Source organism: Herpailurus yagouaroundi, unplaced genomic scaffold (assembly GCF_014898765.1).
Source record: "Herpailurus yagouaroundi ecotype Mexico unplaced genomic scaffold, PumYag 100, whole genome shotgun sequence".
NCBI classification, from domain to species: Eukaryota; Metazoa; Chordata; class Mammalia; order Carnivora; family Felidae; genus Herpailurus; species Herpailurus yagouaroundi.
Window position 1 is genome coordinate 38751057 of NW_024412391.1, and position 25860 is coordinate 38776916.

A 25860-nucleotide genomic window follows, 5' to 3' on the forward strand; every position below is an offset into this window, starting at 1 on the left:
CAAAGAAAATTATAGACAGAAAGGAACAGGAGGAAGGAAAGACAGAGAGGTGACAGTATTTGTTGTGTGAGGTAATAAGTCACTGAAAACGGAGCTTAAAAAAGTGGCATAGCAAGGATATACACATATTTAGACAACAGCATATTTCTTCTGAAATCCCACTGTACTGAATCAAAATAATTGACTTTCATATACAAATGTTTACAACTCTGATTATAAAAATATTTGATCTCATAAAATTTGACCTGTTTTGTTACTTTTAACAACTTTAGAGAGGTATAACTGATAATACAAAACAACTACACATATTTAAAGTGCACAGTTTGATGAATCTGGACATATGCGTACATTCATAAAACTATCACTACAATCAAGGTAACAGACACAGCCATCATTTCTCTTATTATTTTTAATTTAGGACTCTGGAAATCATTTTCAGAAATTTATCTAGGGTAGAGTATTTTTCCTACTTATCTTCAATGCTTTCTTTTTCAAGGATTCACATAATAAATTCTAATTACATTGAAGGACTACTCTACTTTCTGAAAATAAAAACCTATTGAGTTCCCCCCAAGAGAATGTGACTTGATATCTGAGACAATGAGCTGCATTTGCTTTTCTCTTGTCTGCTTTGGCTGATCCATAACTAATCAGGAAATTGAACTAAAATTACCATCAGCACAGTTCAAGGTTTGGCTGATTATCAAGCAGGTTTTAAAAAGAGATGAATATGTGGAGTCCACAGAAAATACTATCCAATATCCGAAGGCAACTCTATATGACTTACAAAGCACTTGACCGTTTACCAGGGAAGAAATACTGGGTTCTTTCCATATGTAGGGCTTTTCTGTGAATTCAGATTTCTAGACTAAAAACTATGTGCCTTTCACCAAAAATAAAAGATGCCAAACATAGACTGGGTACAAATTACGTCATTCTTGTCTTGGGGTAGAACACTCTGATATAGCGGGAAGGATCCTCAACATCCGCCTCAACCCCAGAAAACTACTCTCTTCATACCTACCTCCCTTCATCACCACAGGCATTTCCTAGGTAGAATTCCGTATCACTGAAGGCTAAACACCATCAGGGAATTATAATGACGGTACCTCAGGTTTCAGCATATACAGCTCATTTGGTTTCTTATTTAAAAGGTTCTGTCCTATTCCATTATTTACTCTGTCTGACCATAATATGGCTGTGTGAAGGCACTACCATATATTCAGATGAATGTGAATATATCAGTTATATACCTGGATATTTGGTGAAATTCAGAAATGGTAAGGTAATCATGGGCAATAGCAATGCTCTAAGAGTTACTTTATCTAAAAAAGAGCAAATTAGGACATAAGTATCCACATTTGCACCAAGAATAACTTTTTGCCTTGTTTTAGTAATTTCAACTGCAGATTCATCATATGGCACATCAACTGAAGTCAAACAGATGTGTACAACTTCCCAAAGAAATGCTGGCAACAGGTTTTTAGTTTAACTAAAGAGAACAGTTTAACAAAGAGAAATGTACCAAACTAACTCCATCATCCAAATGAAGATTAAATCTAATCAAAACAAAATGGTGCCAATGCAAACAAGACTACAATCATGACCAATCACAAAAACCATAAAAAGTACAGAATCCCTTCATTCTTTTAAGAACTATCTTTGATTTCTATGCCTTATTCTAGAATTTTTATTTGTATCCAAGTCTATTTCACCAGCCACCACTCTACATATTCCAGAACTGTAACATCGTTATAGTTTCTAAAATAGGGATGTGTTTATCTTCCTCCTAACACCTTCATTTTTCAAAAGAAATATATCCTTATTTTACTATATTTTCTGATCATGCAAGAAATAACCAACTAAAACAGAAAATGTATAAAGTAGAAAGTATACACTCATTTCACAAATTGCAGAGATTTTAAACGTGTGCTAAGTGGACTCAGCCAAACTTTTCAACATATACATACATGCATTTATTCTCCCTAATACCCTTGGTGTTCCGAAAATTTGTTAAACACTCGTTTCTTAATATTATACTTTATTTCCATGAAGATATATATAACTCAATGACTTTAGTAGCTTTGGTATCACACTTTAAGCACTTTTACATTGAGTAGTTTCAACTATTATTCTCCTATGAAGCAACCAAATCAATAAAGAATATTTAAATATGAAATTCAAACTTGACTATATAATTACTACTTTTCACTCTACTGAGATTAGCATCAGCAAAAGCTATTCACACTTTCACCTTCATCTTTGCCAATGTCCAAAAGGCAGGTATATGAACATACATACCCACATAACTTAATTCCAGTTTCTAGTAGTTACTAAAACCTAGTTCACCGAATACCTATCTCAAAAATATTTTCGTGGTGCCTGGGTGGCTCAGTCGATTGAGCATCCGACTTTGGCTCAGGTCGTGATCTCACAGTTTGTGAGTTCGAGCCCCATGTTGGGCTCTGCGCTGACAGCTAGGAGCCTGGAGACTGCTTAGGATTCTGTGTCTCCTCTGCCCCTTCCCACCCACACTCTGTCTCTTTCTCTCAAAATAAATAAATAAATAAACAAACAAACATCAACAATATTTTCAATTATTTAAACTGTTCTCTCAAACTCTACTAATCCCCACCACCAAAATTACATATCTCTAATAAAACAGGATCCTATCTTCGTAACTTTAATGTCCTACGTACTTTTAATAACATGACTCTTAGTTTTCAATATCTAACTGAACACACCCTCTGCAGAAATCCTTGATGTGATGATCTATGATGTGGTGTCCTCAATAGAAAACTTCAAAAGTAAGAACACCATGGTTTTACTTACGAGAGGTTTTAGAAGCAAGAAGAGTAACTCGGGAACCTCCTAAGAAGCGAAAACCCATTACATTCACCTGATCGTCTTCTGACTGATTGGCAAAGCCTACAAAGAAAAGAAAAATATCACTTTACATTACCACAAAGAAAACACTTCATGTTTGAAATAGGAAGTTCAGTTGATGACAAGTATTTTTTACGTCACTAGTCGTGTTTAAAGCCTGTGTATGAATTAGAACATATTAGCTGATTTCCATGGTAATTCCCAATTGCTAACATTTGTGCCTCAAAATAATACTCTGAAATCATTTCATTTCCTTCCTTCTGTTTCATTCCAGGTTTGAGGCAGGAAATACATAAGATGAACCTAGAAGAGCTGTCACACCAGAAAGCAAGGAAACTATCAGTGAGTAGTAGTGTGGAAAGGATGTAAAAGCCAATTTAAGGAGATTTCTGGCCAGAGATGAAAATATTTGAGTATCAAAAAAGCAAAACACATCACAATGAGATACCACCTCACACCTCAGAATGGCTAAAATTAACAACTCTGGTAACAACACATGTTGGAGAGGATACAGAGAAAAAGGAACCCCTCTGCACAGCGGGCGGGAATGCAAACTGGTGCAGCCACTCTGGAAAACAGTAGGGAGGTTCCTCAAAAAATTAAAAATAGAACTACCCTACAACCCAGGAATTGCACTACTAGGCATTTATGCCAAGGATACCAAAATGCTGATTCAAAGGGGCACATGCATTCCAGTTTTTATAGTATAGCAGCCAAATTACAACTATTGACAACAGCCAAATTAGGGAAAGAGCCCAAATGTCCATCAACTGATGAATAAAGAAGATGTGGTATATATATATATATATATATATATATATATATATATATATATATATTATATATTCAATGAACTATTACTGGGCGATCAAAAAGAATGAAATCTTGCCATTTGCAACAACATGGATGGAACTAGAGTGTATTATGCTAAGCGAAATAGTCAGAGAAAGGCAACTATCATATGATTTCACTCCTATGTGGAATTTAAGAAAAAAAGCAGATGAACACACAGAAAGGGCAGGAAAAAATAAGATAAAAACAGAGAGGGAGGCAAACCATTAAGAGACTCTTAAATACAGAGAACAAACTGAGGGTTGCTGGAGGAATACTGGGTGGGGGGATGGTCTAAAGGAGTGATAGGCATTAAGGAGGACACTTGTTGGGATGAGCACTGAGTGTTGTATGTAAGTGATGGATCACTAAATTCTACTCCTGAAATCATTATTACACAGTATGTTAACTACCTGGGATTTAAATAAAATTTTAAAAAATATTTAAAGGCATGTGTTCATACTGATACTGAAAACAAACCAAAAAAAGTCCAAATGCTCACTAATGAAGGATGCTAGAGAATCAACTCATTATTTTAAAAATCAGTATTAAGACCAAGAACCAAACATCTAGATGATCCTACTCAAACTGCACCACATAACCAATAGTAGGTAAGGGGGAAGTTCTCGTTATAAAATAATCCAGCAAATATTGAAGAAAGCTTGAAAGAAATAGTTATAATTTTTCAACTTCAATAAATTTAATGGATCTCAGCATTGAAATCAATGGCTGTTACCATACCAAAAAAAAAGAGACAAACTGATAATATGTACCACCTGCTAAAACTATATACCACCACTTATGGAAGCAGTATGGCCAAAATAATCAATCCTGACTCCAATACCTCTAGATGTAACTACCAGTTTACAGGCAGTAAAGTAGACAGAGAAAATATTAAACAACATCACAGAGACGTAATCAGCAATCTCAGTATGGGAAACTAACAGGAAAAATAATCTGTTACTCTTCAACAAATCAAATGCAAATTAAAAAGAGAAAGGAAAGGTGATACATACAGAAAAAGAGATACCAAAGAAATTCATATCAAAATTGCGATAAACAAAACACATTTAAATCCTGACTCAAAGCAAACAAAAAATTACAATGTTGGAGACTTTCACTTCAGGCCAAGATGGAGAAAACTAAGGCCAAATTTACCTTCTACCTACAACAACTAAAAAATGGGACAAAATATATGAAACGTTTTTAAAAACACTGAAGATCAGGCAATGAACAAAAGTGATCCCTGAAAAACAAAAAAAAAAAATGAAGTGAGCTTTGATTGCACCAGTTTACGACCTAGAGAAGATTTCCAAGACACAACACAGGGAGGGGAAACCCAGGTGCAACCTAGCATTCTCCCCAGACTGAGTAGATAGTTTAGAGTTTGCAAATACTGAAGTATCAAAAGTTCACAGGGCAGAGTATCATAGTGGAGAGAGCTACAGAGAGAGAACTCCAGAGATCTGCAGAGGCTGGGTGAGTATTCAGCAGAATACTAACCAGCACACCTGTGAGGAAACTACCTGAGGCTAGGGAAAGAACCATCCAAATAAATTACAAGAAATAATCCATGAGCCCTACAGGGCCAGAAATAGCCCCTGCTCTAACTCATCAGAATGTAAATCATCACTAGGCCTCAGGTAGAATACATAGAAGAATTTGGCCTCTATGGTAGGTGTTTACCCTAGAATAAATGTTGCTCCCATCTGGCCTAGCAAAGCTTAAAAGCAACAGCTAAAGAATCAAAGTATTTCAAGGAACTTAAATGTGTCCCAGAAAAAAAGCTCAAGAATGTTTACAGGAAAAATAAAACACTAATCACACAATTAGGTAAAGTTTATAAGTTCAGTCCTTCAATCGAAAATTGTGGGACGTGCAAAAAGAGAAGAAATTACAATCCATAACAAGGAGAAAAATCAGTCTCTACTAACTCAGAAATGACACAGATGATAAAATTAGTAGACAAGAATATTAAAACAGTTATATTGTTACACATGTTCAAAGGTGCTATATTAGAGACATGAAAGTTTTTTTTAAAAAAAGACTCCTATCAAACTTTGAAAGATGACAACTACAATGTCTGGGATAAAATGTCTAGGATTACAAGCACATTACACACTGCAGAAGAAAATAACTTGAATGTATAGAGATAGAAACTATCCAAAATCAAGCCCCAGAAGAAAAAGATTTAAAAAAAAAAAAACACCACTGAATGCTGGGACAGCCTCAAATGGGAAATATACATATAATTGGAGTCTTTAAAATAAAGAAGAAAAAAAGGGGTGGAGACAGAAAAAATATTTGAATAAATAATGCCCAAAATATTTACGATTTGGATGAAAATTATAAAACAAAGATCAAGAAATCTTAACAAACTCCAAGCATAGGAAAAAATAAAACAAAATAAACATTATACCAAGGAACACCAAAATTAAATTGCTTAAAGAAAAAAAAATTTTTAAAGCAGCCAAAGAAAAAAAAGACAAACTACATACAGAGGAACAGCATATGTCTTCTCAATGCAATGCCAGAAAACAGCAGAGCAATCTTTAAAACATTGAAACAAAAAAATTGTCAAGCTACAATTCTTTACTCAATGAAAATATCTTTCAAAAAGATGAAAAAAATATTTTTTTCAGGCATACAAAAGCTGAAAAAATCATCAGTATCTCTGAAATAACAGAAATAATAAGGGAAATTTTCAAAAAAAAAAAAAGGAAAATGATACAGATGGAAGTCTGGTTCTGCACAAAGGAATGAAGAGCAGTGGAAAAGGTAATTCCATTAGTAAATATATAAAATTATTGTCCTCATTATTAATATCTCTTTCATAGATAATGAACTGATTAAAGCGAAAGTTGTAACAATGTATTGCAAGTTATAATAAATGTAGATGTAAAATATAAGTCAACAACAGCAGAAAGGCTGAAAGGAGAAAAATGGAAGTTGAATATTGTATGATTCTTATACTATCTATGAGGCACTATAATATTACTTAAAGATAGATTGTGATAAGTGACAGTTGTACATTGCATCAGGCATCCATGCATTTTTAATAAGGAAATTCTGTCCTGAAAAGAGAAAAAATCAATTCATGGAGCTCAAAAAAATCCTACTCATTTAATCTATAAAAAGATATTTATATAGAACGTAAACAGAAATACAGGATATCTGCAATTAAAAATGTATGGAGGGGCTGATTAGGAAAAGGATATCCAAAAAGACTTTCTGGGGGAACAATAATAAAAAAAAAGGTTGAGAAACACATCTATAAGACACTGCTATAAACATTACTATTGTTCAAAGAAACTACTAAAGTAACAGTAGGTGTTACAGTAAATAATACAACAAAGGAGATAAAATCGAATCAAAAAATATACTCAATCCAGAGAATGCAAAAAAGACAAAACAAAAAAATGGAGCAAAGAATAAAGATCAAGATGGTAGATTTAAAACCAATAATAACAATAATCACATTAAAAGCAAATGGTCTAAACATCCCATTAAAAGATATTTTTGGGTTGCCTGGATGGCTCAGTAGGTTGAGTCTGACTCTTGGTTTCAGCTCAGGTCATGATTTCATTGTTCAGGGACCAAGCACCACTGTTAGCACAGAGCCTGCTTGAGATTGTCTCTCTCCCTCTCTCTCTCTGCCCCTCCCCAGCTCATGTTATTATGCGGGTGCTCTCTCATTCTCTCTCTCTCACTCTCTCTCTCTCAAAATAAATAAATAAACTTAAAAACAAGATACTTTCAGATTGGATTACAAGAGGCAAGACTCAATGCTATATACTACCTCTAAGATACCTACTTTAAACATAAAGATATAAACAAAAGTAAAAGAAGAAAATATATAAACCCTTATAACACTAGGCAAAAGAAAGTTGGGATACCTATATTAATTACCATTAAATTGATTTCAGATTAAAGAATATTAACAAGGATAAAGAACCATTTCATTATACTCAAGAGAATATAACAATCCTAAATTTTCATGCACCTAAAACAAAGCCTTAAAATAACTGAAACAAAAACTGAAAGATCTGCAAAAAGAGAAGCAAGTTACGGCTTAAGATTTCAACACCCTATTCTCAATAATTGACACAAGTAAACAGAAAATCAGTAAGAATACAGAAAATTAAAAACACTATCACAGGGGTGCCTGGTTGGCTCAGTTGGTTAAGTGTCTGACTTTGGCTCAGGCCATGATCTCATGGTTTGTGAGGTCAAGTCCTGCTTCAGGGTTCTTTGCTGTCTGCTCAGAGCGTGGAGCCTGCTTCAGATTCTGTGTCTCCCTCTCTCTCTCTGGCCCTCCCCAACTCGCACTCGCTCTCGCTTTCTCTCTCTCAAAAATAAACATTAACAAAATTTAAAAACACTATCATAAAACTAGCTTTAAGTAACATTTATGTAAAATCCCATCTTACAATGGCAGAAAATCCATTATTTCCAAATGCATGCAAAACATTTATAAAGACAGTTTATAAAAGCAGACTTTAAATAAGTCTCAATAAATTTAAAAGGATGCGAATCATACAAAGTGTGTTCCCCTACCACATTGAAATTGAGTTACAAGTCAATAACAAAAAAGATCTATGTAAACTCCACAAGTGTTTGGAAACTATAAACTATATTCTAAATAACACTAGGGTCAAAAAAAGAAATGAAAGGGGAAGTTTAAAAACGTTTTGAACTGAATAAAAATGGAAACACAACATTTCATAATTCATAGGATGCAATTAAAGCAGTAGTAGAGGAAATTTTATGGCATTAACCAACTATATTTTAAAAAGTATACTCTCCTTATCTCTTAGCAAACTAAACCCAAAATAAGTGGAAGAAAGGAAAATCAGAGAAAACCAAAAAACAGAAAATGAAAAAGAAACAATTAATAAAACCAAAAGCTGTTTTTTTTTGAAAAGACAGATAAAATAGATAAATTTCTAGTCAACAGATCGGGGGGAAAAAAGACACAATTTGCCAATACTATTAATGAGTGAGTTGTCATCACTACAGATTCTAGAGACATTAAAAGGATAACACAGAAATATTATGAGCATCCTTATGCCAATAAAGTCAACAATTCAGATACAATGGACACATTTCTTGAAAGACATAAACTAACAATGTTCACTCAGTAAGAAATAGATAACCTGAATATTCCTATATCTTTTGAAGAAATTGAATTTGTAGTTTAAAAACTATCCCATAGGGAAAACTCTAGGTGCAGACAACTTCTCTGGTGAGAATTCTACTAAATATTTAAGCAAAAAATAATATCAAATCTATATATTCCTCAAAAAACTGAAAGGAAGAAAATATTTCCCAACTCATTTCCTAAACTCCATACTAATGGCACATAATTATATAGAAACAAAATTATACATCAATAACCCTCATGAACACAGATGTAAAAATTCTAAAGGTTAGCAAATTGAATCCAATAGTAAATTGAAAGGATAATACATCATGATCAGTGTGATTTATGTCAAGAATTCACAATCTGGCTAACATCCAAAAATTAATCAATGTATACACTTGTGAGCATAGCATAAGATATAGAGTTCTGGAATCACTAGCTTGTACACCTGAAACTAATGTAACATTATGTCAACTACACTTTTTTTAAAAACCCAAAAATAAAGTATCAATGTAATCAACCTGTAAATAGCCTAAAGAAAAAAAACGACATAAATATCTCAATTGATGTAGAAAAAGCATTGAAAAAAATCCAATATAAAACAAACTCTCAGGGGTGCCTTCGTGGCTCAGTTGGTTGAGCTATGACTCTTGATCTTGGCTTGGGTCATTTTCTCACAATTTGGAGGTTTAAGCCCCACGTTGGGCTCTCCGCCAGCAGCATGGAGCCTGCTTGGAATTCTCTCTCTGCCCCTACAACACTCATTTTTTCTCTTCTCTCTATCTCTATCTCTATTTCTCAAAATAAAGAAGTAAACTTTTAAAGAAATTTAAAAAAAAATTTTAAAACAAACTCTCAGCAAACTTGGTATAGAAGAGAACTTCCTCAAATGGTATAGGACATCTACAGAATACCTACAGCTAAAACATACTTAATGGTGAAAGTCTGAACATCCACTCTTGCAGTGTCTATTCAACATCACCCCAGAGGTTCTGGCCAAGAACCAAACAGAATCTCTAGATTGGAAAGTGAGAAGTAAATGGTTTTCATCTACAGATGACATAATCCTTATAGAAAAAAATCTGAATAAATATACAAAAAGGCTAGTAGAACCAGTACCATTGCATGATACAAGCTCAATATACAAAAACCAATTATATTTCTATGTACAGGCATACCTCACCGATACTGTGGGTTTGGTTCCAGACCACTGTAATGAAGTGACTATTACAAACAAAGCATGTCAAATGAAGTTGTTGGTTTCCCAGTGCATATAAAAGTTACATTTACACTATGCTGTAGGCTATTAATTGTTCAATAACATTATGTATAAAAATACACTGTACAGGGGCACCTGGGTGGCTCAGTCGGTTAAGCATCCGACTTCAGCTCAGGTCATGATCTCACGGTCTGTGGGTTCAAGCCCTGCGTCAGGCTCTGTGATGACAGCTCAGAGCATGTAGGCTGTTTCAGATTCTGACTCCCTCTCTCTCTGCCCCTCCCCTGTTCGTGCTCTGTCTCTCTCTCTCAAAAATGAATAAACATTAAAAAGATTTTTTTTTCTTAAATACAATGTACATACCTTAATTAAAAATAGTTTATTACTGAGATGGAGGAGGAGGAGCCAAGATGGCGGAACAGCATGGAAGTTTTTTGTGTGTCTCATAACCATGAAATACAGCCAGACCAACACTAAACCATCCTACATACCTAGAAAACTGATCGGAGGATTAACACAACAATCTGCACAACCTGAACCACAGAATTTTGCAGAAGGAATTCACCCCAAAAGAAAGAACACGAAGAAATGACAGCCAGGGATTTAACCAACACAGATACAGACAAAATGTCTGAACCAGAATTTAGAATCACAATAATAAGTATACTAGCTGGAGTCGAAAATAGATTAGAATCCCTTTCTGCAGAGATAAAAGAAGTAAAAAATAGCCAGAATGAAATTAAAAATGCTAGAACTAAGCTGCAATCACGGATGGATGCAGCAGCAGCAAGGATGGATGAGGCAGAACAGAGAATCAGCAATATAGAGGACAAACTTATAGAGAATAACAAAGCAGAAAAAAAGAGGGAGATAAAGGCAAAAGAGCATGATTTAAGAAATACAGAAATCAGTGACTCATTAAAAAGGAACAACATCAGAATCATAGGAGTCCCAGAAGAGGAAGAGAGAGAAATAGGGGTAGAAGGGTTATATGAGCAAATCATACCAGAAAACTTTCCTAACCTGGGGAGAGACACAGACATCAAAATCCAGGAAGCAGAGAGGACCCCCATTAGATTCAACAAAAATGACCATCAACAAGGCATATCATAGTCAAATTCACAAAATACTCAGGCAAGGAGAGACTCATGAAAGAAGCAAGGGAAAAAAAGTCCCTAACATACAAGTGAAGACAGATCAGGTTTGCAACAGACCTATCCACAGAAACTTGGCAGGCCAGAAAGGAGTGGCAGGATATATTCAGTGTGCTGAATCAGAAAAATATCCAGCCAAGAATTCTTTATCCAGCAAGGCTGTCATTCAAAATTGAAGGAGAGATAAAAAGTTTCCCAGACAAACAAAAATTAAAGGAGTTTGTGGGGCGCCTGGGTGGCACAGTCAGTTAAGCGTCCGACTTCAGCTCAGGTCACGATCTCGTGATCCGTGAGTTCGAGCCCCGCGTCAGGCTCTGAGCTGATGGCTCAGAGCCTAGAGCCTGCTTCTGATTCTGTGTCTCCCTCTCTCTCTGCCCCTCCCCCGCTCATGCTCTGTCTCTCTCTGTCTCAAAAATAAATAAAACATTAAAAAAAAATTTTTTCTTTTAAAAAAAAAATTTAAAGGAGTTTGTGACCACTAAACCAGCCCTGCAAGAAATTTTAAGGGGAACTCTGTGAGGGGAGAAAAGATGAAAAAATAGTTTATTGCTAAGAAATGCTAACAATCATCTGAGTTCTCAGCAAGTTGTGACTTTGCTGGTTGAGGGTCTCACCTCAGTGTTGATGGCTGCTGACTGATCAGGATGGAGGTTGCCGAAGGTTTGGATACCTGTGACAATTTCTTAAAATAAGACAACAATGAAATCTGTCACATCCTTTCACAAAAGATTTCTTTGTTGTGTGTGATGTTGCTTGACTGAATTTTACCCACAGTAGAAAGTCTTTCACAATTGGAGTCAAACCTCTCAAACCCTCCCACTGCTTTATCAACTACATTTGTGTAATATTCTAATTCCTTTGCTTTCATTTCAACAATCTTCATAGCATCTTCACCAGAAGTAGATTCCATCTCAAGAAACCACTTTCTGGGGTACCTGGGGGGCTCAGTTAGTTGAGCATCCAACTTCGGCTCAGGTCATGATCTCGTGGTTTGTGAGTTCAAGCCCCACGTTGGGCTCTGTGATGACAGCTGAGAGCCTAGAGCCTGCTTCGGGTTCGGTGTTTCCCTCTCTCTCTCTGCCCCTCCCCTGACTCACACTCTGTCTCTCTCAAAAATAAATAAACATAAAAAATTTTAAAAAAACAAAACACTTTCTTTGCTCCTCAGTAAGAAGCACCTCCTTATTCCTTATAATCCCTTTTTCATGAGATTGCAGCAATTCAGTCCCATATTCAGGCTCCACTTCTAGTTCTCTTGCTTGTTTCCACCACATCTATAGTTACTGCCTCCACTGAAGTCTTGAACACTTCCAAATCATCCTGTTGATATTGACATCTTGACCTCTTCTCATGAATCATGAAAGTTCTAGAATGGTGAATCCTTTGCTGAAGGTTTTCAATTTACTTTTTCCAGATCCATCAGAGAAATCACTCTTTATGGCAGCTACAGCCTTAAGAATTTTTTTTAATAAGACTTGAAAGTTAAAATGATTCCTTGATCTATGGGCTGTAAAATGGATATTGTGTCAGCAGACACGCAGCAGTAAAGCTGTTTTGCTTTCTTATCATTCATGTGTTCACTAAAGCAGACTTTCAAGAGGTTTTCTGAGGCATACGCAACTTGGCTAACCATTTGACACAAGAGGCCTAGCTTTTGGCCTATCTCTGCTTTTGTGACATGCCTTCATCCCTAAGCTTAATCATTTCTAATTTTTGGTTTAAAGTAGAGATGTGTGACCCCTTCTTCCACTTGAACACTTAAAGGCCATTGGAGGATCATTAACTGGCCTAATTTCAGTATTTTTTTTTTAATTTTTTTTTCAACGTTTATTCATTTTTGGGACAGAGAGAGACAGAGCATGAACGGGGGAGGGGCAGAGAGAGAGGGAGACACAGAATCGGATACAGGCTCCAGGCTCTGAGCCATCAGCCCAGAGCCCGACGCGGGGCTCGAACTCACGGACCGTGAGATCGTGACCTGGCTGAAGTCGGACGCTTAACCGACTGCGCCACCCAGGCGCCCCTCAGTATTTTTTTTGACTCAGGTAATAGATAGGCCTGAGGAGAGAGAGGGAGAGAGAGAGAGAGAGAGCCAGAGAGAGAGAGACAAACAGACAGAGGAATGGCCACTGGAGCAGTCAGAACACACACATGTATCAATGAAGTTTGCCGTGTTAAATAGGTATGGTTCATGACAACTCAAAACAATTACAATAGTGACATTGATCACAGATCATTATAACAAATATAATAATAATAAAAATTTTGAATTACCAAACTATGACACAGAGACAGGAAGTGAGCAAATACTGTTAGAAAAATGGTGCCAATAGACTTGCTTGACCCACAAAATTTCAATTTGTAAAAAGCACACTATCTGCAAAGCACAATAAAACAAGATATGCCTATAATAGAAAAGCACTATTTGAAATCGAAATGAAACAATATAATTTGCAATAGCATTAAAATATAGTAAACACTTGGGGACAAATCTGACAAAAGATTTGTAAGACCTGTACATTGAAAATGACAAATTCTGACTGAGAAAAATGAAACAAACCCTAAATAAATGATGGTCTCTACTTTCATCTTAAGAAACTAGGATAAGTAGAGCAAATTGTACCACATTCAATATTGTTAAGATGTTGTTTCCCTCCAAATTGATCAATAGATTTAATGCAATCCCATTTCCAAACAAATCCCAGAAGGCATTTTTTTTAACTTGACAAACTGATTCTTACAATTCCTATCAAAATGCAAAGGATCTAAAATATCCAAGCAACTCTTTAAAAAAGAAGAATGAAGTTGGGGAAATTATAGTCTGACTTCTTAACATACATATTTACAGTAATTGAGACACTATGCTTTTGGTATATAGCAAAAGACAAACATCAATGGAATGAAATGAAGAGAGCAGAAATATATATATTTTTTCAAATGACTTCTATAGTCCTATGATACACAGATGATTTTCAACAAAGTTGCAAAGATGATCCAGTAAAAAAGGACATTCTTTTCAAAAGCAGTGCTGAACATTAGATGCTCATATACAAAAATAAGAATTTTATCCATATCTCATATCATACATAAATGTCAACTCAAAATGAAAAAGAGACCTAAATGTCAAATGTAAAACTAGAAAACTGATAGACAAAAACATAGAAGAAAAATTTTGTAAACTTGAGTTAGGCAAAGATTTCTTAGATATAACATTAAAATCACAAGTCATAAAGGAAAGAAATTTATACTCGGTTAAGCATCCGACTTCAGTTCAGGTCATGATCTCAAGGCTTTTGAGTTCAAGCCTCACATCAGGCTCTCTGCTGACAATTCAGAGCCGGGAAACTGCTTTGGATTTTGTGTCTCCCTCTCTCTCTCTCTCTCCCTCTCTCTCTCTCTCTCTCTCTCTCTGTCCCTCCCCCACTCATGGTGTTTCCCCCCCCCCTCAAAAATAAATAAACAATAAAAAAAGAAAGAAATTTAAATTGGGCTTTATCAAAACTAAGAACTTCTCCTCTTTCAAAGACACTGTTACAATAATGAAAAGACATCCCACAGATTGGGAGAAAATATCTGCAATTCATATAATCAGATAAATCACTGGGTAGGCAGATGAAAAAGAGCATATGCTAAATAATTTCCATCTTATCAAATTCCAGAAAATTTAAACTAATCTCTAGTGACAGAAAGCAAACCAGTGGTTGCCTGGGAATGGGGGATACAGGGTACGAAGGGGTACAAGGGAACTTTTGGGGGTGATGGATATTTTTAGCATTGTAATTGTGGAGATGGTTTCACAGGCATATACAAACATCAAAACTCACCAAACTGTATACTTCAAACATTTGTACATAAGTTATATTCCAATAAGGTTATTTTTAAAAAGCAAAAAATGTAACCAAGAGCTGTGTTTGAGAATTACAGAATGTATTAAAATGTATCAGAAGAAAATATCAGATAAAGGGTTGGTATCTAAAATCTATAAATAAAATAAAATAAAACAAAATAAAATAAAATAAAATAAAACCTATAAAGAACATACCAAACTCAACACCCAAAACATAAATAATCCAGTGAAGAAATGAGCAGAAGACATGAATAGACACTTTTCCAAAGAAGACATCCAGATGACTAACAGACACATGAAAAGATGTTCAACATCACTCATCATCAGGGAAATAAAAAACAAAAGCACACTGAGATACCACCTCACACCTGTCAGAGTGGCTAAAATTAACAACTCAAAAAACAAGATATTTGCAAGGATGTGGAGAAAAGTGAACCCTCTTGCACTGTTGGTGGGAATCCAACTGCTGAGGCCACTCTGGAAAACAGTGTGGAGATTCCTCAAAAACTTAAAAATAGAATTATCCTGCAACCCAGCAATAACACTACCAGGAATTAATACAAAGGATACAGGAGTGCTTATTTGCAGGGTCACATATACCCCAATGTTTATAGCAGCACTATGGACAATAGCCTAATTATGGAAAGAGCCCAAATGTCCATCAACTGATGAATGGATAAAGAAGATGTGGTTTATATATACACAATGGAATACTCCTCGGCAATGAAAAAGAATGAAATCTTGCCATTTGCAACAATGTGGATGGAACTGGAGGGTATTATGCTAAGTGAAATAAGTCAGAGAAGATATCATATGTTTTCACTCATACGTAGAATTTGAGAAACTTAACAGAAGACCGTGGGGAAAGCCAAGGGAAAAATAAGTTACAAACAAAGAGGGAGGCAAACTATAAGAGATTCTTAAATACAAAGAACAAATTGAGGATTGACTGGGAAGAGGACTGGAGGTAGGAGGGGAGGGGAGGTGGGGGGCTGGGCAGGGAAAATGGATAATAGGCATTGAGGAAGGCAATTGTTGGCATGAGCACTGGGTGTTGTATGTGAGTGATGAATCACAGGAATCTACTCCTGAAGCCCAAACTACACTGTATACACTGTATATTAGCTAACTTGGCAATAAATTATCAAAAAAATAAAAATAAAAAAGTAAAAAATACACCTAGAGCTGTGTTTGAGAATTAAAGAATGTATTAAAATGTACCAGAAGAAAATATAAGTAAATGTTTTATACTCTTAAAACAGAGGCCATTCTAAGCACGAAAACAAACCTGAAACTATAAAGAAAGCAATTAATAAAATTAAATCTTAAATTTTACTATGTAAAAATATAAACTTTATATGTTAAAAAATAATGTAAGCAGTTAATAAAAATTATAAAATGTCTATGCTAATAATTTAGAAATGTAAATTTTTAAAAAAGATGTCATTTTTCACCTATGTCAAAAATTTCCAAAATCTAGCTGCTATCCTTAGTATGAACCCTGATGCTGGGCACATAACCTGATAAAATTATTCTGGAAGGAAGGCTGACATTTAAATAAAGTTTTCAAATGTGCATGCTCTTTAACTCAGTCATTTGTCTTCAAGCAGTTTCTCTGAACAGAAACAGAGAAGTCCAAAAAAAAAAAAGAAAAGAAAAAAGAACTATATATATGGTACCTCCAAAAAAGGGAATATTATGTAATCATTAAAATATAAATTTATTTACAAGACTGGGACGCCTGGGTGGCTCAGTTTGGCGTCCAGCTTTGGTTCCCGGTTCATGGTTCGAGCCCCACTTTGGGCTCTGTGCTGACAGCTCAGAGCCTGGAGCCTTCTTCCGATTCTGTGTCTCCCTCTCTGCCCCTCCCCCACTCATGCTCTGTCTCACTCTCTCTCTCTCTCAAAAATAAATAAACATAAATAAATAAATAAATAAATTTATTGACAAGATAGCCATATATTCTACTAGCAAAAAGACTGTTACAATGGCATGCTATTTGTTATAACATTAAAGTAAAATTTTTGTGTAAAATTACTAGTATTATGGCATACCCTGAATGTCACCTAATTTAACATCTATTTCCTCCCTTCCCTCCATCCATCTATATTAGTTTTCAGTCTCCTTTACAGCTAGAAGAGGCTATGTGATGCTATTACGGCTATTGAAACTTAAACAGAAATTTCCTAAGAACATTACAGAAACATACCTTTCTAATAAAAGTTACAGTTGTTGCTATAGCTATCTCTTTTCCCCTACCTCCTGCCTTGTAGTCAGTTATGACTGAATCTGAAGTAGCTTATTGCCCTGGAACAAGCCAACACACTAGAAACGGCACAATGCAAAGAAAGAAAAAAACTGGGTCTCTGATAACGTTCATAAAACCACTACACCAGCTTCCACTGCCCACTTCTGGACCTCAATTTTTATATGAGAAAATATATGTATATGTGTATGTATGTGTATCTTTAGTGCTTAAATAACATTTAGCCAAAAGCACCCAGATAGTTATTTATATATACACATATAAGTACACAGCCATTAAGTATATTAAAGCTTTTTATAATTACAATATTCTCTAAAGGTATGGATTTGGGGTACTACTAGATACCTCCATTCAAGTACTGTTGATAGGGTTAACTGATAGGGCCCTTTAGTTACTCAGTTTGACATTATATTTCAAAAGTTTTCAAAATATTCTTATCCTGTGATTCTATAATTCCACATTTAGATATTCGCCAAAGAAATAATAATAAATTTGGAGAAGTACTGCTACAATATATTTATAATATTAATAAACTGAAAACAACATACATATCAAAAATATAATGCTGGCCAAATGATTTTATAGTATGAATTTATGATAGAATACTAGGCATCCTTATAATCATGTAATAAAAATATGTAATTTTGTAGAAAAATACTTCACAGCAGTATGCAAAGTGAAATCCTTTGAGGGTAATTAAATACTTAGGAAAGATATTTTTATAAAGATTAGGGAAATATAATGAAAAATAAGTAGACAATGATGGATAACAGAATTACCAATAACTTTTGTTTTCTTCTTTTTAGTTGTCCATTTCTAAATTTCACATTTTTTTGTAATCAGAAAAATTAAAGTTATTTTAAATATACCTATATTTGTTCAAAACAAAGAAGTGAAATAAACAAATAGGAAGACATGTAGACTAAAGCTAATTTTATTTCTTCTCTGAAGCTCATTAATTTTGTTTACTTCAGTTAAAAAACAAATTCGCAATTATAACTTTATCTGACATCAACATATAAAAGTCTTATATACCAAGGGTGAAAAGCACTCTCAAGAAGTAAAAAGTGAAAAAGTACCAAGAGTACTTATTTTAAATAATTACAGGATTTCATCATGTCCAATATGAACACCCATCCAAGAACTCCAAAACAGAACATGCTACATCAAATACATTGGATCTTGGGCGAAATTTTTAAGTTTGCCATTGAATCCCATTTCTAAAGTGACTAAGAAGCAAATATATGCTGATAAGCCTAAGATAACCTGTGACACAAAAACAATTGAGCCCCAAATCAGAAGGAAAATGGATGAGCTTATCTAAGCTTTCCTTAGTTCTTCTTGTCTAATTCATACCTTACAGAGATTGCCTCTCTGGTTAAAAGCATCCACTTTCATTTAATCTCTGTGAGTTTTTAGCCATCTAGAGAAAATATCACTTACTCAGAAGCCAGGGTCTTAAACATTTTTCAAATTAAGTATGCAACACGTAATTTCCAACTATATTCCCAGGGCAGTATAGGAGACTCAAGGAACTAATACATTCGTATTAGGTGTTGTAAGCATAGTGACTCTGCCTTTTTCTATAACCCAAATATATTATAGGAAAATTGACTAAAGAAAGAGAAATGAAGGGAAAGGAGAAAGAAACCGAATAGTTCACAACTATTTGCTAACATGGTGTCATATATATATATATATATATATATATATATATATATATATATACACAAATATGTATATAAATATATATATGTATACACACACCCAAACTCAATTCAAACTGAAGAACAGATTAATTGTAATAAAAAGTATTTAATTTTGGAGATTTTTCACTGATTCAATATAAATAAAGCTTTTTAAACACTTCAAATTAATGAAAAATAAATTTTAAGCGCTTTAAGTAGTTAATAACGCAAAAGTTGACTTACCATAAATTTCTAAACCTTGTGGAAAATACTCTTTGTATTCTAAATCCTATCCACTAATGCAAAGGTGAGGATGCATATTGTAGTCAACAGTGCCAATCTTTAATGAGGGATTTTAAAACGTTGATTTAATTCCCAGAATTTTTTTTTTTTAATTCCACCCCATTACCAGGAAAGCTAATAGATGCTACATCTTAGAAACTCTGGTTACTAAAGATATTTTACCCAATCAACACCTCTCTCTTTTCTAAGCTATTCACAAAGAAATATTGACACCTGGAGAAAGTCACACCTTCACAAATTACCCCAAATTCACTGTGATATTCAAGCTTTATATATGAAGCCCTTTCTAAAGGATCAGAGCCAGAGAATGAACAATCGCCCCCTCCAGCTGCTAGAGAAACCAAAACCACAAAGAGCATCTACTTATGGGATTACTTTTGGGGCATAAGAATATAGTTTTAAAACGTACATAGCCAAAAACCTACAATAAAGATGAATAATAAATATTTACATTCCAAGCCAAAAAATTCCACAGTCTAAAAAGAAATATTTGATGTTTTCATTTCTGAATACTGAAAGCAAAATAATGATTATAATAATTTTAATCAAACTTAAAAGGTACACCTTATTACCTTGTTGATATAAGCTATTTGCCTTTGAACAGGCAAACGAGAGAAAATGCCTTGAGGCATTTTTATATTCTGACTTAACAATTATCTGATAATTACCCCATCATTACCTGTTCATGAAGGATTCCATTCTGAATTCTTAACATTTCTGGTGGTACAGGCATGTTACTTCAAAAGTCCTACCTGGAAAGAGACTGAGAAGACTGACTGGAGATTTGTTGGTATCAATAGTTAGTTTGTGGCTTGCAGTTTTTGAAGGCTGACCTGGGAGACAGATTAGTTTCAGGGGAAGTCTAAATTTACATTGGATAACCCGAGGAATGCCTGAAATAAAAAGAGAGAAATGTAGATTCATACATTTGACAGATAATTTGACCAAAAAAATTTGTATTACTAACAGTTTGAGTAGACATATGTATCTTAGTTTAAAATTTTGTTGCCTGTCCACTTTGTTTAGCATAACTGAAAAAACTGCAAAGTTTTATCATAATACATATTTTCATATTATTGTCAAGAAGTTTAGGAAAAATAAAATCCTAAAAAAGAGCATAGGCATGAAGTCTGTTTTTAATAACATATTTTAAAAATCATCACAGTTGAACACCATACAAAATGGTATGTATAGGTTTATATTCAATTACTTAACTGTTTTGTTTTGTTTTTTTAATTTTTTTTTCAACGTTTATTTATTTTTGGGAAAGAGAGAGACAGAGCATGAACGGGGGAGGGGCAGAGAGAGAGGGAGACACAGAATCGGAAACAGGCTCCAGGCTCTGAGCCATCCGCCCAGAGCCTGACGCGGGGCTCGAACTCACGGACCGCGAGATCGTGACCTGGCTGAAGTCGGACGCTTAACCGACTGCACCACCCAGGCGCCCCTACTTAACTGTTTTTAAACTAAGAACATCAAAGCTCTAGCCTCAATCCAAGACTATCAGCTGAAGTGAGCAAATATGTATGTGAAATTACGACCTTATCTAATACTTTCCCTACCACCAAAACTTTTTAATCTTTAGCTTTTTTAACTTATTGAACATTCAAATTAAAATCTACAATAAATTATAAGTATGAAAGTAGAATTTGCTCTACTGAAGTTCTACTGAAGTTCATGTCATTTTACACATTCATATTAAGAATATTACTTTCATATGAATTAAATTTTTCTCAATCCATTTAACTTCACATATCGCTGTTAAGTAACATTTTAAAAGTTTAAGTTTATTTAATTATTTTAAGAAAGAGAGAGAGAGAGGGAGGTAGGGAAGGAGAGAGAGAATCCCAAGCAGGCTCCACACTGCCATCACAAAGTCCAACAAAGGGCTCAATCCCACAAACGGTGAGATCATGACCTGAGCATAGATCAAGAGTCGGACGCTTAACTGACTGAGCCACTCAGACGCCCCCATTTTTAAAGTATTACATGGTCGGGGCGCCTGGGTGGCGCAGTCGGTTAAGCGTCCGACTTCAGCCAGGTCACGATCTCGCGGTCCGGGAGTTCGAGCCCCGCGTCAGGCTCTGGGCTGATGGCTCAGAGCCTGGAGCCTGTTTCCGATTCTGTGTCTCCCTCTCTCTCTGCCCCTCCCCTGTTCATGCTCTGTCTCTCTCTGTCCCAGAAATGGATAAACGTTGAAAAAAAAAAAAAATTTAAAGTATCACATGGTCAATCAACTGAATTTTTTCAGTACATTTACAGGCATAATGAAATAGCTAACTGAATAAATAAGAATGAAGACGTTTATATCAGAATTAAAAGTTTTTGAGATCATTCAATATTTTTACAGAGAATAAAACTGAAAACAAAGCAAGTTAGGCTATCTACTTATAAATCTAGAAAAGCAATTCAACAACTTTAATTTTTTCTCCTTTTATTCTAGGATTCTACCTTTGATTGGATAAGATAAAAGGGAATATAGAGAAACCTCTATCTTAGATATTGCTGTAAAGAAGTGAAAAACTTAAAATGTTCTACTCTACTTGATGTATCAACACACTTATTCCTTTATTTCTTCATTGTGGTGTCAGTGAGCAGCTTAAAAGTACAAAAAGCAGAAGGAGATAAAGTTTGGGGACATGATCCCAAAGCAGGAATCCTACAATTAGCAATATATTCTGTTAATGCCAATTGGAGCTGTGGGGCTTACCCAACATCCAAGCTGGGAGACACTTTCCAGCACTACTTATTTAATACGATAGTAACAGATCATCAACAATGGCAGGCATATTGATATATGAGGTCAATTAAATACTTTTTCAGAGCATATAAAGCATATTTGTGATTCTCTTCAACATAAGCAATTATCCATTAAATTTTACATAGCTCATTTTTTGCTCATAACCAACAAATGTTAAATTCACTTCTCCTGGTCCTAGATGCAAATTATAACTAGTGTCACTTCAGAAAAGTCCCAAGGCATTATTTCCTGACATTCTGTGAGGTTTTAGAGGCATGTGTATTTGTATTTTACAACGATGAAATGTTTTCACTCAAAATATTATGGTAACATGATCTAAGCTACTGCTCAAACCACAACTATCAATATCACCATAAAAAATATTGCAAGGCATTATTTTTTCCAACTTCATATATCCCATATATCCCCAAGTTATGGAAATATACCTACTAATGTTTCCTCTACAATATATAATTTACAGCCTCAATTAATAGATGCAGCCTGCAAAGAACAAGGAAACGAAAACTTGTTTCCATTTCCTTCATTTTTAATGAATACAGTAATGGAAAAAAGTCCTTCCTCTTTTGATAATTCTGCACATGCATGAAGAGAAGCTACTTTCTATATACTTTCAACAAAAGTCTGAGTTAACTGTTCAAACAAAATTTGGCTGTAAATGTTCTTCCAAAACTATCCTGCTAAAACTGTGGCTCTCCTTCACTTGGATCAGATACGTACTTGAATTTGCTTGAATTTGTAGCAAAAAATAAAATAAAATAAAATAAATCACGATCAACATCACTGGCCTTATGCTACTGAGTCTATATATTTAAAGATTATTACCCTAAATCTCCAAAAACCCAGAGCTAAAGAAACCGGGGGTATATATATGTTTCCAGAAATTGAAACAAATGGATTGCAAGCACTAATGAACCCAAGAAGGGAAATACATTATAACTCAATTCACAGTTCTGTTAGGTCAGTTAATGACAACATCACACACTAGGGCAATGGTCTGCAGTTGCTAAGATTTGTAGAAACCCTCCAGAATTTCTTTTCTCTCCAGGAATTGTAAACCTGTTTCATAGGACATTTGGAAAACATTATTTTGAAAAATGATGACACTCATACTTAATAAAATGATTATGGCTATTTTTTAAATGCTGGCAGCCTGAAAAGTTTTACCACTGGGGAGAAAAAAGAGTATGAAATCCTTTAGAAACCAATTTAAAGAAACCACATCTTTCAAGAGAAAAATTACAATGCCAGTATTTTACATTACTTCCCACCAAATCAAAACCCTAGTCTTTTAAAATAGAACCTCCAGTATTTAGACACGGGGTTTATAAAAGGCACATTTCAAATGAGATTTACATTTTCTTGAAAAAACCTGAAATGTAAATTTGGATACCAATTTACTCTTCAGGCTGTGAGTGCACCTAAGAACCTGAAGCCAGAAACACATAGAGGTATGTGTGAATGCATGCAGGTATGTACCTATAATAAGGAAGGAAAGAATTACATGTATTTAAAGACTTTTCAAATTTGCTAGTAGAATGGCTTTCAGCTTAGTTGAAAGAGTCTAACTGGTCCTAAATTTGCCTACCATCACTGATACTTTCTCTATGTAATTGGCAAAACAGTCTCTGACTTGGGCTTATTCAACTCTCTGAGTGTTATGCTGAGAGAAAAGAAAAATTTGGTCATTTATAATACTCAAATATTGGCCTACTCTTTCATCAGACTGACTTTGTTCTGCAATTTTTTACCAAATATAATCACCTCTCCTTCAGACACTTCCCTTTCTAGCCTAAGAGAGGAAATGGATAGTTGCAACTACTCTGGTGCAATTAATCACAAAATTATTTAACACTTGGAGAGAAAATTCACATCAAAACCACTCTTGACAGAACAATTTCTCCAGAAGAGAATTCTAATTACACCTGGCACACCAGAAGCCCGGTATCACTGTCAAGAGGGAAGCCAAAATGTGCTTTGGGAAAAAAAAAAAAAAAAAAAGGAAAAACAGCATATATATCAGAGTAGAATAACTATATATATCACACATCTATATAATGCCTTCAGAACTCTTTCCAGGGCCTGCTAGAGTCATTTCGTATTGAAAACAACGAACTCCAAAGCAGTAGCAATGTCTGGAAGCCAGAACTTCCTTGATCCCTTCCTGTTATGTCTGGCTACGTACTGTGCCCCATCTGCAGTCATGTTTTACACTGCCCATGTCATGTAACTTTAATGCAGACATAATGGAGACTAACTCTTATGGGACAACATAAAACCTCGTTTGCTTCTCTTTTTCCACATGTAAAGGCAAGACTGCTTATCTGCAAAGAGCCTGAACAGATCAGGCCAATAAAATGGACCAGTCTTTGAAATTTGAAGCCTTGTGTGTAAGTTAAGATCTAAGTGGCAACATATTATTCAATCTTACCAACCAGGTGAAGCTGGATATTTCAATCTCCTAAAGCTTCATTATAATTTACAAATATTTCATAAGAAATTATTAGCTTTGTATTGAAATACTAAAATTTCCATGTATTATAATTTTTTCTCATATTTTGGGCTGAATTTACAGTAAGAGGGTAAATTCCTTTCAAAAATAACCGTTACTAATATTTTTTTTAATTTAAAATAAATCATTTAAATCATAATATGGTATTTTACAAAAGTTAGTATAAAATCTCACCAGCTAGATACAATCTTGCCAAGTAAAATGTAAATATTCATTATGAATGATGAGTTATTTTAATAACCCAAATTCTAATTTAACAAGCATATTTCATGTTATTAAGCTAAACATTTATTTCTAGTAAAATATTTCTCATATAAATATATTTTCACCTCCCAGATACAATGCAACTCAGGTTGTTGGCATCCCCAAAACTGTATGAGTAAATAACTGCCATTATATTTTAAGTATTTTATTTATTTATTACTAATTAATATTGTTATCTAATATTTACCTTAAAATATCTAATAGACTGAGATAAACCACTAAGATAATCAAAGTAGAATATACTTTGAGAGTACCTGTCATCTACCGTGATATTGCACAATTCAAAGATGAGTACTTGAACTCTGCTCTCAAAGAACCCAAAATCTTAGGCAAACCCAAGGAACAAACTTAATGAAATTCATATTATGATAGGTATTACAGCAGACTCATAAATAAAGGATTTGGGGAAAACAAAATAGGTAACAATCAACATTGACCCAGGCAAGTTTAAGGGGTCATAACCTTGATGACATTGCCCCACAAATTCTAAACAAGGTAAGAAATAGGCCCATGGTGGGGTGCCCGGGTGGCTCAGTTGGTTAAGCATCTGACTTCGGCTCAGGTCAAGATCTCGCAGTTCGTGAGTTCAAGCTTGGCATCCAGCTCTGTATTAACAGCTCAGAGCCTGGAGCCTGTTTCAGATTCTGTGTCTCCCTCTCTCTCTGCCCTCCGCCCACTCATGTTTTATCTCTCTCTCTCTCAAGAATAAACATTAAAGAAATTTTTAATGAAGGAAAGAAGGAAGGGAGGAAGGAAAGGGCCCACAGGGGTACTTGGTGGCTCAGTCAGTTAAGTGTCCCACTCTTGATTTCGCCTCAAGTCATGATGTCAGGATTCTGAGACTGAGCTCCGTGTCAGGCTCTGCACTGAGCATGGAGTCTGCTTAAGATTTTCTCTCTCCCTCTATCCCTACCCTCGTTCACATACTCTCTCTCTGAAAGAAAGAGAAGAGAAGAGAAGAGAAGAGAAGAGAAGAGAAGAGAAGAGAA

At 34.8% G+C, this 25860-nt stretch overlaps 1 protein-coding gene across 10 annotated transcripts in view; it reads right to left on the reverse strand.

Moving 5' to 3' along the window:
- The window catches only part of BBS9 (Bardet-Biedl syndrome 9), a 447491-nt gene that overhangs the window by 217781 nt on the left and 203850 nt on the right, over nt 1-25860 (reverse strand). For all 10 annotated transcript variants that reach the window (XM_040472285.1, XM_040472287.1, XM_040472283.1 and 7 more), the window contains 2 exons: nt 20090-20230; nt 2833-2928 (listed from right to left, as the gene is read on the reverse strand). In XM_040472285.1, the coding sequence (XP_040328219.1) occupies nt 2833-2928; nt 20090-20230 (237 nt within the window). The remainder of the gene's footprint in view (nt 1-2832; nt 2929-20089; nt 20231-25860) is intronic.